This window comes from Centroberyx gerrardi, chromosome 8 (assembly GCF_048128805.1).
Source record: "Centroberyx gerrardi isolate f3 chromosome 8, fCenGer3.hap1.cur.20231027, whole genome shotgun sequence".
NCBI lineage: Eukaryota > Metazoa > Chordata > Actinopteri > Beryciformes > Berycidae > Centroberyx > Centroberyx gerrardi.
The window spans coordinates 13,215,737-13,234,307 of record NC_136004.1 but is presented as its reverse complement, the minus strand read 5'-3'; the positions used below and the strand labels follow the sequence as shown (position 1 = coordinate 13,234,307).

General features: G+C 43.6%; 1 protein-coding gene across 2 annotated transcripts in view; it reads right to left on the bottom strand.

The window, feature by feature from the left end:
* Nucleotides 1–18,571, bottom strand: part of trpm3 (transient receptor potential cation channel, subfamily M, member 3) — a 133,515-nt gene that overhangs the window by 48,636 nt on the left and 66,308 nt on the right. For both annotated transcript variants that reach the window (XM_078285416.1, XM_078285415.1), the window contains exons 2-6: nucleotides 11,496–11,575; nucleotides 9,224–9,425; nucleotides 7,150–7,363; nucleotides 5,554–5,678; nucleotides 4,452–4,623 (exon numbers count right to left, since the gene is read on the bottom strand). In XM_078285416.1, coding sequence (XP_078141542.1) covers nucleotides 4,452–4,623; nucleotides 5,554–5,678; nucleotides 7,150–7,363; nucleotides 9,224–9,425; nucleotides 11,496–11,575 — 793 coding nt within the window. The remainder of the gene's footprint in view (nucleotides 1–4,451; nucleotides 4,624–5,553; nucleotides 5,679–7,149; nucleotides 7,364–9,223; nucleotides 9,426–11,495; nucleotides 11,576–18,571) is intronic.

Here is an 18,571-nt window from a genome sequence, read left to right as displayed (position 1 = left end):
TTGGTGCCTCTTTCATTGGCTTTCTACAACAAGTCTGACAATTTGTGCTAGCCGCAGGAGACATTGAAGAGTAGTGAGAGAAGAAAAAAAATCTGTTTTCTCCCTGTGTTTGACCATGAGAACTCAATGGGGATGACAGTATGTTAGGAGGAGCAAAAATCGCTGCACTTTGTTGCATAGCAACGATAAATCAGTAGTCACATTTGTATATAATTATGCAATGTACGTTCATGGTCACTGCTTACAAGCTCTGTCCCTCTTTGTTTGCATGTGAAGCTCACATCTCGTCCTGTGCTGCCTGAACTGAAACCGTCTCAGGGAAGTCCAGGTTCATTAGCATCTGCCTCTTTGTCCACGCTCTGCCAGGCTGGACCATGCCTGGTTAAGCTGGGTTGGACAAGTCACGAGAGAGTCGTGCATCTATGGCACGGCACAGAGCTGTGCATCTACTCTAGCGTGTGAATATGCTGGCCGCAGCCACCGTATTTGCAGCCTTCCAACCCCAGTTTCCTGTCTACAGGCATTTATTCTGTTTGCACCCAGCCAGAGCTGTCCTTTAGATATTCCAGTCCCCTTTCCGCTAATGAGGTTACAACGCCACAGGAGGCGACACCTTCCACAACATCAAATATACAGTAGGGACTGGAGGAGAAAGTATACAGAGGAAGTACACACATGTCTAACTTGTCGCTAATGGGGTGTTAAAAGGCTGAGGGATTGCATAACTGTGTTCCAGTGATAAGCTTTGACAGGTGCCAATGGTGCTGCCATGACTTGTAATGGATGGCAGTGATTGGCTGCAATACGACCACAAACCAATATACGGAAACAGTTCAGAAAATTCACAATGACCTAACAGATACATTGAGATATTCTTTGCAATATTACAGACAATCTCCAATGTCTATTTTCTAGAATGTGGCCAGCAAAAAATACACATAAATTCATTACATAAAATCCATCCCCATATATAATAACTGTGCTATAATAGAGTGCAGCCAATTTGATTTCTACAGCATTTCCGGCAGTAACATGGTGATAGCCATTGCAAGGAAAATCACGCACAGGCACAGTAGGATTAGCTGCAGGATTGCCCAGACATCACAAAAAGACCACAGGGGAAGATTACGCCTATCTATCCACCACATTTCTTTCATCTTGTGGTTGTGTGTAGTGTGTGTGTTACTGTGTGTTAAGAGAGAGAGAGAAAAAAGGGGGGTGGTTACGTGCGGTCCACAAACCACATGTTAAACCATTCAAACTCAACTGCTCTCTCCCTCTTTATCTTTCTTTATTCTTCTCTCCCCCTGCAGGAGCACAGGCTACAGCTGGATCCCATGGGAGGCCTGCTGTGAAGAAAATTGATGCACTCCTCTATTGACCGTGGACAGGTAATCAAATCAAGCAATAGTCCTTGTCTGGCAACCCTAGAGGTGAATGAGGAAGTAAAGGATACACACGAGCACACAGGTCAGTACATACAGACACACAAACCTACACACACACACACACACACACACACACACACACACTCTCTCTCTCTTGCATAAACTTGCACACTAGGGCTGCACAATTACCAGAAAAAAAATATAGAATTAACTTCAGCAACATTCAAATTGCAAGAGGTTGCATTTTTCTTTCAAATTATTTAACATTTTTTAAGTGCTGAAAAAGACATTATGCAGAAAAAGCGGTGTCCCGATGTACTGCATTTCACAGCATAATTGCAATATTCTGCCCTAACGTACGCACAAACACACACACACACACACACACACACACACACAGGTCTGCACAGCAGCAGTGGCAGGCGCTGCCTTGGCCCTTGTGTCTGCAAACTCTCCCAAGACTGACAAGAACAGAAGAAAATAAGAATTTAAATTAAAGTGATCAAAATACAGGGGACGGGAGAGCGATGTTGAAAAAGTCTACAGAGACAAATGAGAAAGTGACAGGCTCTCCTTGTCCACGAGGATTATGTCGGCTGTAAAATAAAACACAGTGGCTTTATGCGGGAAGGGTTGACACTGGAGACCAAATAAAATATTAAAAGAGCTTTTCTACAGACCTGACATTTCTCTACTGGATGTAAAATAATTACTTCTGTTGATGGTGCTATTGTGGTTTGTGTGCTTGTTATTTGTTAGTCTACCAATGGCAAATGTCTTAAATTCTTAAACAGGACAACCAGAATGGCTAGATTCATCATATGTCCTCAATCTAATCCACCCAGAGAAAAGTTAACTTGCTTTCATGGTAGAAATATAACTCAAGAGTGTGTTTGAATGATGTTGATCAGGGCTGTGGACAGCTGTCAGCTGGCTCATACAGGACTTGCAGCCTCGAGACTGGGAGGAAATTCACCTCAAGAGGAAGCTTATGCCAACCTGAATGACATCTGTAACACTGATATATCAAACCAGATCACACAGCTGAGGCCAGTTATCCTGCTGCGCTCGCTGCTGTGATGCGTGGTGTAAGGCTATGTGACACTTGGAGACAATAATGTCAAGGGTTAGGTTCAGGAGCAATGTCTGGGGTTAAGGTTAGTGTGAGAGAGGCTGTGGTTGATGGCTCTGGTCAGTCATACAGATTGTCCCTTATTTAAATAGTGGATCCCAGGTAGTACTAGCGCTCACTTTGGCTGAGGATCCAAATACAGGTTAAAGAGTAGCTAATCAGCTGATCAGATGATGGATTTGTTAGGGTTAGGGATGGTCCTTTACCATCATATGGATGGTCAGATGCTCGTGTGACGACTGGGCGTCCCTTTGCCTCCCCAGCCCCTTTTGTATGAGCCCAGGCATAGGATGACAAAGGGAAGTCCATAGGTCACATGACTGGATGACGGACAGGAGGGAAGTGCATTCCTGTCTCCTGTCAACCTCAGGGTTGTTGCTGTTAGGTGGTAGCCATTTTTTAAAACCCTGAAGCCAGGGGCGGGGGCAACGAGTTGGGAGAAAGGTGGTAGTGATATATGGGACTCCAGTGAATCTGGATCAATAGGGCTTTGAGTCTTACAATGTACGCTGTGTCAGTTGTCAGAAAGCTGTTGTAAAGCCTTTGGAAGGGGTGCGGCAGGGTATGTAAAGATCAGCAAGTCGTGAAAGGTAAGAATGAGGCAATAAAGGAGCTGTGATGTCTGAGTCATGATGTCGCTCGCGACAGTGCACTGATGTACCCATTCTGGTGACACCCATTTGGTGTCACTCTCAGCTTTTAAATGAGAGACGCTGCTTCATGTTTAAATCTGTGCATTCATGTCAACAGAACCCTTGGGAAATTATTACAGAGTGGCTTTTTGTTGACAACAAAACAACAGGTAGCTACAATAAATCAAGGCTGAAACAGCAAACAACATTTCTCTGATTCAGGTTCGTTCCCCGCTCTGGCACATTACAAATAATGCTAGTGAGAGGGTATGAGAAATGTATTTAAAGGGTGTCAGGGAGGTTCGTGTGTGCTTGTGTCTGTGCGTGTGTGAGAGAGAGAGAGAGAAAGAGAGAGAGAGAGAGAGAGAGAGAGAGAGAGAGAGAGAGAGAGAGAGAGAGAGAGAGGAATGTATTTTGTATTCATGCAAATCCATTTCGTTCCTAGCTAAGGTATAAACTGGAAATTGAAGTAGGAGAAATGCAATGTGACAAGAGCTAGACGGCAGACAAACTCTCCACACGCAAGCACGCACACACACACACACACACAATGCATACAAATACACGCTTGCTGCCTTTTTATGAGCATAATGTACCTTTAGTTGCGTACATTTTCAAATGAAGACATGGCGAGCCAGACAGACAGCTAACTTCTGTTGTAAGACTTTCATCAGCAGCATGTTATAGTACTCTGCTATTCTTGTGTCTGTCAATATAAAAAAAACCATCTGACCCACTTATTGTTCCGTGTGTGTGTGTGTGTGCATGTCTGTGCCTGTGTGTTTCTATTTGTGTGTGAGAGTGCTTGTTTGTCTGTGTGTGTTTGTTAGCTGGTTTGGTACATAGCTTCCTCCGGGCCTCAGCTCCCCAGCACAGGAAGACAAGGATTAGCTGGCAGGGTTCATTTGAGGAAAAGAGTGATCTGAGCTGTCAGGTGACTTCTGAAGACTTTGAAAAAAAATAAAAAAAATGAAAACCCTCCTGGAGAGACGGCTAGTTTCAAAGGCTGTAAGACTTGTATCACAGCTGGCTAAAAATACATTATCTGACAGCACATGCTCGGTATGAGCTGATAATGATAATGTTGGTCTAGTTGGGGCCGTAAAATAGAGTTTGAACCCAATTAACCCGCAGTAGAGTCGGTGACAAAACAAGGATTACGCTATCACTCGCTGTGCCTCATTTAAAAACACATCCTCTAATTCTTGAGCAACGCTACTGAGTTCAGGACGAGCAGTTTAATTTAGGGTAAATAAGGTCAGTCGTGAATTTTGACTGACGGGCGTATTCTCCACTCACGTGTGTTGATCTTCTGCAGGGAGATGTGTTTCTCCAGCTGCCGTCGCAGCTTGACCTCGGCGCCGTACTTTCCCGTGGTGCCGTTGTCTGCCAGAATGAAGTGGGAGTGGAGACTGTTGAGGACGGTCAACTTGCTGAGAGGGTTGGACATGGTCTGGTATGGACGCACCACCTAGCCAGTGGAACACAACATTCAAGTTACAATCAGGGAGACGTACGAAAAACACGGCCAGACTAGTGGGAGGGGTAGCTGACAACTTGACAAAGGAAAAATGTACGGTTAAAGGATTATACCGGTTTAATTTTAGTGTTTTCCCATCACCATTAATACCCATGATAAGTCTAAGCTCACCAGAAGCTACTACTGTCTGTTGTACTGCAGGTTTGCCTCCTGGAAGTCGTAGGCTCCTGTTGCTTTCAAAAATATATTAAAAACAGCTTGCAGAGACATAATGCTGCCCTGACTAATGTAATCCATCATTTTAGACAACATGTGCATCGTATTTTTTCCTAAAATTACACTAAAATTACACCGGTGTGATCCTTTAATGTTCAGCATAGCATTCAGATTATAATTGGGCGGATATTTATGGGACATTAATGTCACTTTTCTGCACATGACAATCTGAGGTGAATTCATCTGGCCATTAGGCAGGCATGAAACACTTGTCAGCTGGGCCGATATTATTTAGCTCAGACCATGAAGCATAAAGGGAGAATTTCACCACCTAATCATCTCATTTCAGCCACCGACATTAATCGGCTTTGCATGACTTGTTCACTATGACAGGGTGTTGCACATTGTGATGAATTTTTAACTATAAATTAACATTGATTCCCCAGATTTAGATGAGTCAGCATGTGCTCCAGTTTCGTGTGGTTCCGCCAGCTGTCTGACTCATTTTGAAGGAGTGTTTATCTCATATCGGAATTGCTGACTCAGCATCTTAGCTAATAAGCTGTCAACAGCAATCTACCGGCTCTGGTCAACTGTGGACAGCATGTGGCATTTTTAACATACACACACGCAAGCAAGCAATACACACTCCCACACAATGACTGTTTCACTTTGTTCTGTTGGTTTGTTCTCACAGAGACTTACATCTTTGCCCACTAGATCCTCCTGGTTTTCTACAATCCCCCATGGGGCAATGCCAATGGTGCAGATCTTCCCCCTTGACTTGGAGGCATGGTCTTTCAACGCATCACCCACATGGCGGATCACCCCTGTGTGTGTGTGTGTGTGTGTGTGTGTGTGTGTGTGTGAGGGTTTGAGAGAGGGATAGAGAGACAGATAACAAATCGGTTTTGTCATGATCAATACATAGCCTAAACTTTAGATAAGTGATACACTCTGCTCTGAACGATACACAGATTCTATCAAGCACGGACGACAGGAGTGGGCCAGCCCATGTACACACACACATACACACACACACACACACACACACACACACACTCTCACACAAACACATACATACGCACACATACATACTGTAGGTTACAGAGCATAATGACAGCACATGATCCTTGGACACAGGCACGCACACACACACACACACACACACACACACACACACACACACACGCACACACACACTCTCACACAAACACATACATACGCACACATACATACTGTAGGTTACAGAGCATAATGACAGCACATGATCCTTGGACACAGGCACGCACACACACATACACACCTACACACACACCTACACACACACACAGCGCTTCAACCACAGACAGGTCCTAGCCCCAGGCCGCTGTATGTTGTCCTCGGGGGAGCAGCCGTCAGGCCTGGAGGCCATCTCATCCCATCTCTCCTGCTGACACTCATTCTCTCCGCACCTCAACCCCCTACTGTCCCACCAATCCATCCCTCCATCCATTATTCAGGCCTCTCTCTTCTTCCTTCTTCCCTTTGCACCCATTCTGTCACTAAATCTTACTTTCTACTCCTCTCTGTATTCAGTGTGTGCGCTCTGAAGCATCCCACGTTGTATCATTCTTTCCATCTGTTGTAATCGTTCCTAATGTCTTAAACTGTGTGTATCCCATTTTTTTCTTAGCTCAAGCCATGCTCAGTTTCATCACTGGAATAAAAAACGCTCCCCTTTTCTCCAACTGAGAAACCTAGAACAAACACTAAGCTGCCATATTGAATGTAAAGTGAAATACTGGTTGATAATGCTTACTATCAAGAGTTTTAACAAGACCTTAAACGTTACGCTGTTTTGCCTAAATCAAATAAGCCTCTCACAGAAAAAACTATATTAGAGTGTGAGACTCTCTCACTGATTCCCAGCCAAAAAAAGCAGCAGTCTAGTCTGCCTAGTGGTGTTTTCAGTGAAGACGGAAGTAGTCAGAGGAGAGGACTATCACTTCGCCTGAACACTGTCTGGTCTGACAATGAGCGCTGATCTGTAAGTATTGCATAACTGCTAATAATATACTTAACAAGACCTTTTGTCAGTAACACAGTGATTCAACGTCCTCACAGCCTTGAGAGGCTTACTGAACATGAGCTATTTCAAAGCTGATATAACGTATGAAGAAAACTTGAGCATAAACTGATAATAAAACATTCCCATTAAACATTCAGAACAGAAAGAAATTGTAACACTGGGAGTATTTCACTGACAATAAATACCCCATTGAAATATTAGTCATAATAAGCTCCCTGCTTCAACGTCACCTGTGTTGACCCCTCCGGTGAAGATCCAGGCTCCGGTGGTCATGGCAGCCTTGATGAGCCCCTTGCCGAAGACCTGTTTGAGTTTGGGCTGCAGCTCAAAGTTCTGCAGGCCGCCGTGGACTGAGATGAGCAGCTTGGGCAGATCCAGCTGCCACTCCTTGGTCATCAGGTGGAGCAGCAGGTCAGGCTTGGTGTCATAAGACACACGCACATACTGCAAACAGGAGGGGATGTGTGAGCGAAAGAGCATATGCAGCACCCATATACACACACATACATACACTCACACACACAGGGACACACATGCACACACATACACATATAAAAACATTATGTTGTATTTGATCTGCGTGAAACAAACCTGTGAAGTGAACACTTCTCTATACAACAAAGCATCTTGCGCTAATTGTACCCTGAAATTATCCAGAAAAATGTTACGACAGCGTTGCAGACAATCACCTCAAGTGTACGGCTTTTATTCCTCAAGTTAACCTCTCCCTGAAGGTATTGAACAGATGTTTGCTATGATTTGAGAACCACATGCATTATAGAGCATCTGTTTATCTGTCTAATGCAGCCCCCGAGATCCAACCCGGAATGCGTCTGGATGAATAATTTAACAGTGGAAATAAATCACACATAATTTACCCTCAATCATCTGAATTCACTGTTACCATGGTAATGGCAGTGATGTGATATTGTCACTATGGTTGTCAGAGACCGTGATAACCAATGGTGGGTACAGTGGGGTGTGAATGATGGACATGTGTATCGGGTGCCTTTGAGATGGATTGATTCATCAATCAAAATCCTATTCCTATCTCAGACAGTAATCAGCCCCATATTTCTTTTAAATCTATTATCATATTGTAATAATAACACTCATTTGATTGATTTTGTTATTGTTTTCCTGAGAGACATTCTGATATGATGAATTTTAAGTCATTTGTATTGCATGTGTGCGATGCCTTTCATCAGATTTTGAGAGAAAGTCTGGTTCAGTTTGTTACAGTTTGGTCTTTGTCCGCCAACACCTGTGCTGCACTATAACAATCCCAGTGTAATATGAGGAGAAGCTGGAGTAAACGGCTTTAACCTTTGCACTTGAAAAGCTCAGGAATTTATAGTCAGATAGAAGAGTCCTCATTACATGCCATGCAAAAACCTTGCACTGTATCTCCATTTAGCCTTTTGATTTTTCCTGTGATACCTGACACGGTGTGCAGAGAATGTTTCGCAAGTGTGGCACCAAGCCAAACCACTGACTATGCATGAAATGTCTTAAATGTCAAAAAAGCATAGCAATCAATGGGATATTCAACCGTTTTTTTCCCACAGCGCTGTCACAACTGTATCAAGAGGCAAATTCAGCTCAGTCAGCCCGGCGTTCCCACACTTCACTCCTCTATACTTGTGCGCTGTCAAACTACATCATGGTTTACAGCACTTGAGGAAATCATTTTCTTCAAATCATGTCTGCTGTTTATTTAGCAGTATCTAATTAATAAAAGGAAGAGTAAAAGTTCTGTTATTGTGGAAGTTTAACCTTTACTAACATTCACGCCTTCACAAAACTACCACTATCCTCTTCTCATGTGCAGAAAGAATGACTCTGTCCACTCTGTCTTTTACTACTCATGTCAACATACCAACATCTGGGGAAAAATCATATTTGTTTTTTGTCCCAGGACAAATGGATTGGTCTCCATTCATTTGTTTGTCCATCTGTCACACACGATAGCTCAGACACCACTAATCAGATTTTGATGAAACTTGGGGGAATGATGCATCTGACCACTGCGTTCTGTCATTTTCAAAATTACACTTATTGGCCTAAGGGGGGCGCTTCAATTACAGTTCAAAACAAAGGTGCCATATTTGTTCAATTCACAATTTCACATTTACACTTCACAATCCTGCCTGATATGGATTATGGGTGATATAGGTTGTTTTTAAGTTTCGTGACTGTACACAATCTGTACATGTTTTTCTTGAGATGTTGACTTTCTGGAGATGCGAGGATTCTGCAGGACACTGACGACATGCAACACTGTAGATTCACTAGGGGAGTCACCATGGCTTTGTTGGAGTGTCCTCCTCCCTGGAACTCAATGGTGCCGAAGGCATCGGTGGGGCTGAGCTGTGTGTGCTTGCTGATTGACCACTTCTCTGACAGGCTATCATTCTTGGCCAAGCGCTCTGCCTTATCATTCTGACTGGATGAGATGCCCGGGGGCAGACCCACATGCTGACCTATCAGACGGCCACAACAGCACCTGGATGGGAGGAGAGAGTCAAAGTAAAAGTAGGATCAGCATTTTACACAGTCCTTTACACATAGTAATTGAAATCCTGAGAAGTCGGAGCCCCGGGAGAAAGGAGCGCACAGAGGGTGAGAGGAGGAGAGAGAGAGTGTGTGTGTGTGTGTGTGTGTGTGTGTGTGAGAGAGAGAGAGAGAGAGAGAGAGAGAGAGAGAGATGCCACACTCGTGTTTGCCTGGCGGTAGGAGGTGGGCAAGGCAGAAGTGACAGCTTGACATCTGACTTTCATCTCCTGATTGGGAGGAGAGGAGGAGAGGAGGAGAGGGATCCAAAGGCCCCCGCAGTTTTGTCTTTTACTCTCTCTGTCTCTTTTTGTTTTCCGCTCTTCAAAAATATCTGCCTGTCTCTCTGTCTCCCCGTCTTTTTTCTCTCTACCTCTCCCCCTCGGCAACTACAGGGGAGTTCACCAGAGTGACAGTTCTATGGATTCTAGTGTTCCTATACAACTACGCGCTCATTCACATGAGCTGAATACAACTTTCATAATATTGTGCTGTGTGTTTTAACCTTACAGGATGGAGTGGGAGCCCTGGGGGAAAAGGGAGTCCGGAGGCTTTGATTATCAATTGAAGCTTCCATCATCTCATCAGCAAAGGTATGCCTCCCTCTCCCTTGCGAGTCAACACACGTTTATTTGAATAAATAGAGAAAAGATGATTTGATCCTGAAGAGCCCCTCTTTTCCTCCTCCTGCTCGCAGCTTCCACCCGCTTCCCTCCCGTTATGCTAATTCTGTTTATCCAAACAAACAGTGGCATTTCCTCTGTGTGTGTGTATGTGTGTCCATGTATTTACACATGGGTGCATGCCTGACTGTGTTTACACATTGGCAAGTGCATGAACGTGCCTGGTTGCATTTGTATGTGTGTGTGTGTGTGTGTGTGTGTGTGTGTGTGTACCAGGGCCGGTACTGCAGGAATTAGACTTGCTCCTCTGAATCTGTCACCCCAAGCAACAACATCAGCAGTAGTAAAGATTTCCATAACATCAGTGTGACAGTGACTCTGCAGAGCCAAAGGAGAGGAACATCAAGAGGGGAGGAAATGAGCGGGAAGGTGTATCCCTTTCTCAAAACTCACTGTTTCATTTTCCTTAAGTGTTTTTATCATTACCCATATAGTGTCATAGCGTTGGTGTAATAGAGAGGATGCCACTTTCACAGATGCACTTTGCTAAACTGAAAGTGGATACACAGTGTGCTCCTGTGGGCAGTTTATCTTGTATATTGCTTAAATGAATAACCTTTTAAAATGATACGCTGTGGAATATTTTTTTGTCTTTATGCGGTGGCCTGTTCTTGAATGCCACAAATGTCACTACAGCAGCTAACAACTGGCTATTTGTGGTCTTTAAATGTATAATGTCAGTCGGTGGTACTTTAAATTTCTGCTCATTAGTGTAGACTACCTACCTGTGATGCAAATAGAGGCCAACGTGATATTACTTTGAGGCAAATTTTAAAAGGTCAACTGTGAAACAGTGCTCTTAGTCTACGTGAGGTACGATATCACATTAGCTGACTCACCCATTAGGTCCAGTAACTTTTAGAACGAATAAACAAGCAGCTGAACCCTAAATGTAAGGACTTCCTACATTATATTTTTCATGAATCTTATTTCTAGGGACATATCTTGATGTTACCCTAACCAACATGTTTTATACTGTATTTACCGATATAGAATCACATATTAATATAGTATAGAATTGCTATTCACCCTCACACATGCTTTCGAATAGGTATTTTATTTATTAATTTATTCTGTTATATATATCCTGGGTTCTTCACGCTGCACTTGCAGAGCTGATGATGATTCTCTTGATTTAGTAGAGCTGTCCCAAATTTTCTCCAAATTCACACACTTGCAACCTCTTAAATTGACAAACTTGTGGCCATGTCAGCCATGGCCACAAGGGCTTAGTTCAAGAGTCCAGATACCAATTAATGAGATTTAGTGAATTTGTGCATTCCCTCCCTCCCAGCATTAGACATCATTAGCCCACACACTTTAAATACCTTCTTACTCACCTATGGGGGTCTTTGGCGCTCACTATGATATGAACACATTCTCTCTTGCTGAACGCTCTTTCTATCCACGATTTCTGTGCCTGCAGGAATAAAAACAGGAGAACTCAGTCAGTCTTTGTCAGACATCGGGGCTCTGACCTGTGCGTGCCACAGCGACAGCAGACAAACAGCAGAAATAGGTCTCACATCAAGAACAGGTTGACACGTCAGGCTATCCGAGCTCTTCAAGCAGTTCCCGTGTAAAAAGAAAACGGAAAGGTGACAATGTTTTCTCGCCCTTCAAGAAATAAGAAGGGTTTTCTCATATCAAGGTTCATGGCTCTTTTTAATGGCAGCAGATTTCTGTTGAAACGTGGGTGGAACAGAATCATGTGCCTGCACCATACTGTAGATAAGAGAGTGCAACATCTATTGCTCTGACTTTGGGGCTGACATTCAAATTTGAAGGCTTATCAGCTCAATCCAAACACAGGCTGTTTTTTGATTGAAATCAGATGGGATCAGTGGTCTTAGCTTTGTTATACAGGGATTTGTCTGCCTCAGTCTATTTCTCGAGGAACAGTCTGGTTTCTGGGGATTTCAGAGGGAACAGAGCAGAGATGTTGGACCTTACGTCTCCGTAGGCATTTTGGAAGAAAAAAAAAACATTCCGCAATTTCATATCCGAATCTGGTTTAAGAATGAAAAGCACAGCACTTTGGGTGCCGTCTGCAAACGCACATATACACACACCACACATACACAAAAATACACTTTCCCTCACAAACTAATTCATACGCTGAAGACTTTCTGACAGAAATGTTTTATGTTATTCAGTGACTCCAGCCCAAACCGGAGGAGATGAAGAGCTGCGAGAGAAAAAGCGGATGTTAAATGCAGTGAGGCAGTAAATTCTGTCAGAATTCCAATGTGTAGATACTGTATGTGCAGCTAGTTGCCTCTGTGTGTGTGCATATTTATGTGTGAGTGTGTGTATGTGTGTGCGTGCATTTGTGTGTGCACGCATGTGAGTATATTTCTCTGTATGTGTGTTTCTGCACATGTGTGCACATAGATATGGAAGACTTCCTCAATTCATGAGGATAATCCAGCCAATGGAATGAGGCATGTGTGTTAGGCCTTGATGCTGTGCTGTCACATCTGCTGCAGGACTGAGTGACAGACTAACTGACTGGAGCCAATTACCCTGCTGCAGACGCAACCAGAGGCGCACTGTAGAGCCACACATATGCATGCAGCACAGCCACAGATACAGGTCGATACAGAGCTGTATAGGGTCTATATGGGGTCCACACAGATATGCATGAGTCCTTGTTACACACAGACAAGGATCCAAATAAGACAAGAAGCGATCTAGGTAGGAAACCTTTCTTTGAGCTAATAAGGCAGGACAATGTATCCGGCTCTAACCGGAGTGTGAGTTATTCTCACGCAGCTCCCTCAGAAAGGACACTAATAAGGGGAACTGTAAGGGAATGAAGATAAATATGAAGCAAACTCAGCCAGGTCTGCTTGTTGTTTTGCTTTATATAAAGGGGCATTATATATAATCTATGATTGAACATTGAAAGGTCTATGGCACAGCTTATAATAGGTAAGAGTAAGCTAGCTAATTAGAGCAGCGATCCAACAGAAACATCTACTGAAGAGGTACAGTAATATATCACAATGCAAATACTCTAATAATAATACTGTTTTGTCATTTGCTTTTCATGTCCCGCCATCATGGTACACTGTATGCAGGAAATTATGTCATCATGGTGGCGTCTGTGTCTTCTTATGAACACAATAACTCAAGAACAATACATGATAGAAACTTACACCACAGGTTCCACCTATACAGTAGATGATGTGATTAGATTTTAAAGCACCTTGCTGCATAAATTTGCATATTAACAAGGAAAAACAGATTATCTCTGAAACTACTATAACCCCTTAATGCCTTAAGATACATAGTTCATACTAATACCGCCATGTGTTATGTTAAGTATGTTGGCATTGAAGTATTTGCTAATTAATTCATTAGGAAGCTTAATTGATGGCCTCATTAGCATAACTGATTATGTTTAATATATCATGGTGTTTATGGTGGGACATTAGGCAGCTCAAGTGCCTCGTTTGACGAAATGTGTTGTGATGCTGGTCGCTTGCTCAGCGTCCTCCATTACCTCCTCCGAACTGTTGAAAGTGTGAGTGAATTGGGGGTGGGAATGGGCGGGCAGCTTTTGTTCCAAAACAAGAGTACCAGCTGGAAACTGAGTTTTAAAAGCCAGATATCTCAGCACCTGGCAAAGTAATCCTTCAGTCATTGGAATTGATCAACAAATCTATCAAGCCCCTGCAGATGTATTATAGTCATTTTGTGCTATTATATATGGGAGAGTAAAACTCAAAACAAACCACTCCCTTGCAATGGAGTTCCTACTACTTCACAATTTATATGAAGGGAAGCACAAGCATTCCAGTTAATATGGGTGAGGTATAGCAGTAACTTTTCCTAGCTGTGTTGCTTTATTGTTTGTTGTGTTTGCTGTAAAAAAACAACAACCATTCATCCAAAACATAGGCAATCCAAATATCACCTAAAAATTCTGCGTCACAGACTATTGTGATAGTGTTATCCCATGGCAACTGGATGTAAAACCATTTAGCGCTTCCTGGTTCAAAGGTTGCATTTCCTGGACTGACACTGCCAATCCAGGAAGTGGAGTTTGTGTGTGTGAGGTTTTGCGGTGACAGAGCACAACACTGGGACGTCCAGAACAGGACAGAACGTCACAGCGGGACACAACGGGACAGTTTAAAGACACAGCAGAGGCCTGAGGGGGACACACAGACCAGATTCCCAAACCCACAGCAGAGGGAAACACAGCAGCCATGAAAACAAAAGGCCAGTTTTTTTTTCTTTTTTTTTTTCCTGCTGCTTTTCATTCTGGGAGAGTTGCCCCGGCTCTTCTCCCAGCCAGCCGGGCTGAGAGCTGCTTGTACAGGGCTTTCCCCATCACCACGGCTACAACAACACGCTGCCCGTCCGCCTGACTGGCCCTGTCACCCCACGGCACGCCAAAACCCACCGCAACCCGGCCACAAACACAGGCACACTTACCCTAACACCAGACTTCCCACGATTAACCATTACTCTGGGGGGCTCAGGCCTCGGGCACAGGGGGAGGGGTAGGGACAGGGGGGGTACTTTCACAGGCCGCCCTGGCCACGATGACTCAGCGGGGCCGCATCACGTCCCCCCCCCCCCCCCTCCCCCCCACCCCCCAGCCCCCCAGCCCCCCAGCCCCCCTTCCCTCTCTGACAGGCTCAAACTGCGTATTCATCCGCCGCTTCATCCTGACACAAACTAGATCCGTCCTACAGTGATAGTGGCAGAGGTTTTTTTGATCCGATTGGTATTGACATGGCTGATGTGAAGCTCACAAACAGCCACGCAAAAACACACAAAAAGCCCACTGTGTTTAGGGAGAAAACCACTGAAAGGTGAGATCGCACCAGAGAGAGGCAAAGTAGCTCTATCCCTCACTGAGTTTATTTTCCTTCCCTCTATTCCCCCTCTCTTGCTCTCTCCCATTTTTAATTTGCTATTCTGTTACATCGTTCCCCTTTTCACACTTTCACCCTCTCATTTTTTTTGCATCTCTCTCTCTCTCTCTTGCTCTTCCTCTCCCACTCTCCAGTGTCACTTATGAGATTTGACATGGTGTGATGAGATGGCACATGGCCTGCACCCCATTGTGTAATTAAGATTTATCACTGAGGCACACACACGCACACACACACCAGCCGTCTGGCAAAACATATGAGAGGAGAGTCTTGTGCGTTGTGTGTTTGTGCAGAGTGCCTTTGCTGCAAGTGAGCAGCATCTGACAGCCTGTTAGGGGTCTTGACTCCATTACACTCAACCTCGGCCACCTCCACCCTCTTCTCTCTTCCCCCTCCTTTGCTATTGTCTCTCCTCTTCATTATTGGCACTGGCAGAGAGCTGAATTGAGAACCATATCAAATCAACAGCTTAATCTCTCTGCTCTCTCCTCTTTCTTTTTAACAAACTCGAATGACTCAGCTTTCAAATAGGCATATGCTTAGCTTGTAGCCCAGTGTGATAGAGCGTGTTTTGACAAGAGTCTGCTAAAAAACTGAGAACACAAGAGATACAGACACCCAACAAGAATATCATGCCCCAATTCTAAAATAACTAAATCACACTAACTTTGTTTTCCAGATGCATCCATTCCAAAAAGTGATTAATGCTGTATCTCCACCTCTCCTTTCACACTGCATTAAGGCTTTCTCTCTCCTCTTTGTGCAACTTTTCAACTCCTTCACAGTGAATTTGTTTTTACTGCCAGCTCTGCCATGAAGTAAAGAACAGGAATAGCTGCTTCCTTTTCTCTCGAGCATCTTGATGTCTCTCAACACACAGAGAGCTAAATGACATTATTATACACTGACATGACGAGCAGAGAGAAAGCCAGAGAAGTGTTTACTATCTGTGCTTTGGCTTCACTTGGATTTCTTTTCTTTCTTTGATTTCTTGATGCATCGAGAATGACATCATAATTCAAACAGTTATTACATTTTTAAACAGCGATTTCAGTAGGCAATGATTAAAAGAACGACATCCATTATGAATCAGGATGGTCCAAGGATGAGTGTTGTAAGAGATACAATCATCTTATGGCACATATAATGGTATAAAAAGATATAAAAAAAAGTCCTGTAAGCTAGAGGTAAGGTCAGACCATACATGAGATGTTGTTTAGTTCTTTTTCTTACTACGTAGATTTCCTACAAATACTCAACTTCATTTGTGAGCACTATGAGCTTATTGTATTCTTTTGTTGCCACACTCAATTATTTATCATATAATATATAATACATTTGATGAAATCAGAATGTACTTCAAAGACTTAATAGAAGCATCAGCAACAGATATCTTCTCTTCTCAGATGGAGCCTCCGTACATATGCATGTGACTCTGATTGCACTACCATTGAAAGAAGATAGTCCAATATCTTTGACACAGCGCTACAGTAAAAATAGTGTACTCCCATTTTTTTTCCTTTCCATGAATTACTATAGTAGTAAATACAGTGTAGTAAACCAAGAGATGTATTTCTACAAATGCAGAGTTTGTAGTAGTTTCATGAATAAGTTTTGGTAAAAATCTTCAGGGCATTAAAAGCGCAAAAACGGTGAATCACACGCTCCTGCTTTTCATGACTCACCTGTTTTTGTTGGTGGGCTGCATTGTTGTGGCCTTCCTTTCATAAACAAGGTAGAAGGTCTTGTTAGAGGCATGATCCTCGCTAAAAACTAAAATGCACTGAACGAACCTGATCAGAGCAAACCAGACCAGACCACCGCTCAGTCTAGAGGCATGAGGTCTAATCCACAGCCACTCTGGCACTATCAGCACTGCTGGAATGTATGTATGTGTTTGTGTGTGTGCGTGCAGGCGTGTGCGTGCAGGCGTGTGCGTGCAGGCGTGTGTGTGTGTGTGTGTGTGTGTGTGTGTGTGTGTGTGTGTGTGTGTGTGGGTGCTGGAGTAGAGATTAAGCCAGTGCTGAAACACCACTAGACTAGCCTTTACCCACCTCGCACAGTGTCCGCTGTGCTCTATTTCATCTCCAAACAGCCATCTATAGCTACCAAACTAGCTGCGCGCATCAACAAAGAAATTAAAAAGTCACACACGAAGTCACACCTAATTAGCAATCTATCCGTAATCCCACAGTAATGTCTTAACCACCCACACCATTCAAAAGTCCACAGCCTTTTTCAGAAACAGTGCTTGGGGAATTAACCGCTCTACTCCAATTCTCACCAGCAGCACACCTGTTTTGGATTCAAATTAAAGTTAGACTGCCAGGCTGTCTTGGATACCGTCCATGTGTGTGTGTGTGTGTGTGTGTGTGTGTGTGTGTGTGTGTCATCTGCTTCAGCAAGATTTCTGTTGGAGATCAAGACCACAAGGGAAGACTGAATGGCAAGAGACCCTATTAGGCTGAGCAGCATGTCATTCGTCAACCCTGCTCACCATCCTTATTTGGTGCTATCACAACACACACACACATTAATGGAGACAGAAAGACACACATGCACACTGGAGCATGAGTATATGCATGAGTGTGTGTGTGTGTGTGTGTGTGTGCATAAGCTGTGGGTGCTGTACATGCAGTTGAGGTGACCCCGTCCCTGCTGGTTTATTATAGTTCAAGGGTTTAGCCCCCCTCCGTTCCTTGTGTTTTCATCTCGGGGATTAACAGACCTGAAGATAATGTGGAGCAGGTTTAATTAGCAGGAGCAGTGGGGAAACTGGGGCACATAAGACTGTAATCTGAACTAAATGAAGTCTAACAAATGCACAGGTAGAAAAAACACACAAGGTAACACGGAAGGAAAATGTACTTTCCATTAACTGTAATCCTACTTACTATAAAAAAAACACACACACACACACACACACAAAACCCTAAATCAAATAATGATGAGATAACAAAACACCCATGCACAAAACCAATCGTACGTGCAGCGCCAAACAAATGTACACACACATAATGCACACGCACACACCATCCCTAAACACACAAAACCTCTCCAAGCTAATTGTTCAGCAGAAACAAATGCTCCTCCAAATCTGGTGTAAATGAAATCCCTGAAGAATGTTTCCATATTTTCTCAGCAACAGCAGAGCTTTCCAGAGTCACGACAGCCTCAGCATGCTTAGAGGAATGCACCTGAGTCCAGACACTGCAAGGCACTGGAGGCAGAGTGTGTGTGTGTGTGTCTCACACACACACATACACACGGTGTTACCTGTATGCATGGCTGCATAAAGACAGTTCGAAGACAAATTAGCACACACAAACAAGCACACAAACAAACTCTACTTGCCCTCTAAGGTGCTTTCCTGTCTGCCAAAATGAACACAAAATCAATGTTCCTGTTAACAAGTAGCCTAAGTGAATTCAGACCATAAAAGACAAATAGCATGTCAACCCCTGTTAAGTTGAATTTTCTTAACAAGATAACATAGATAAATCATCTTTTAAGCAATTCAAAAA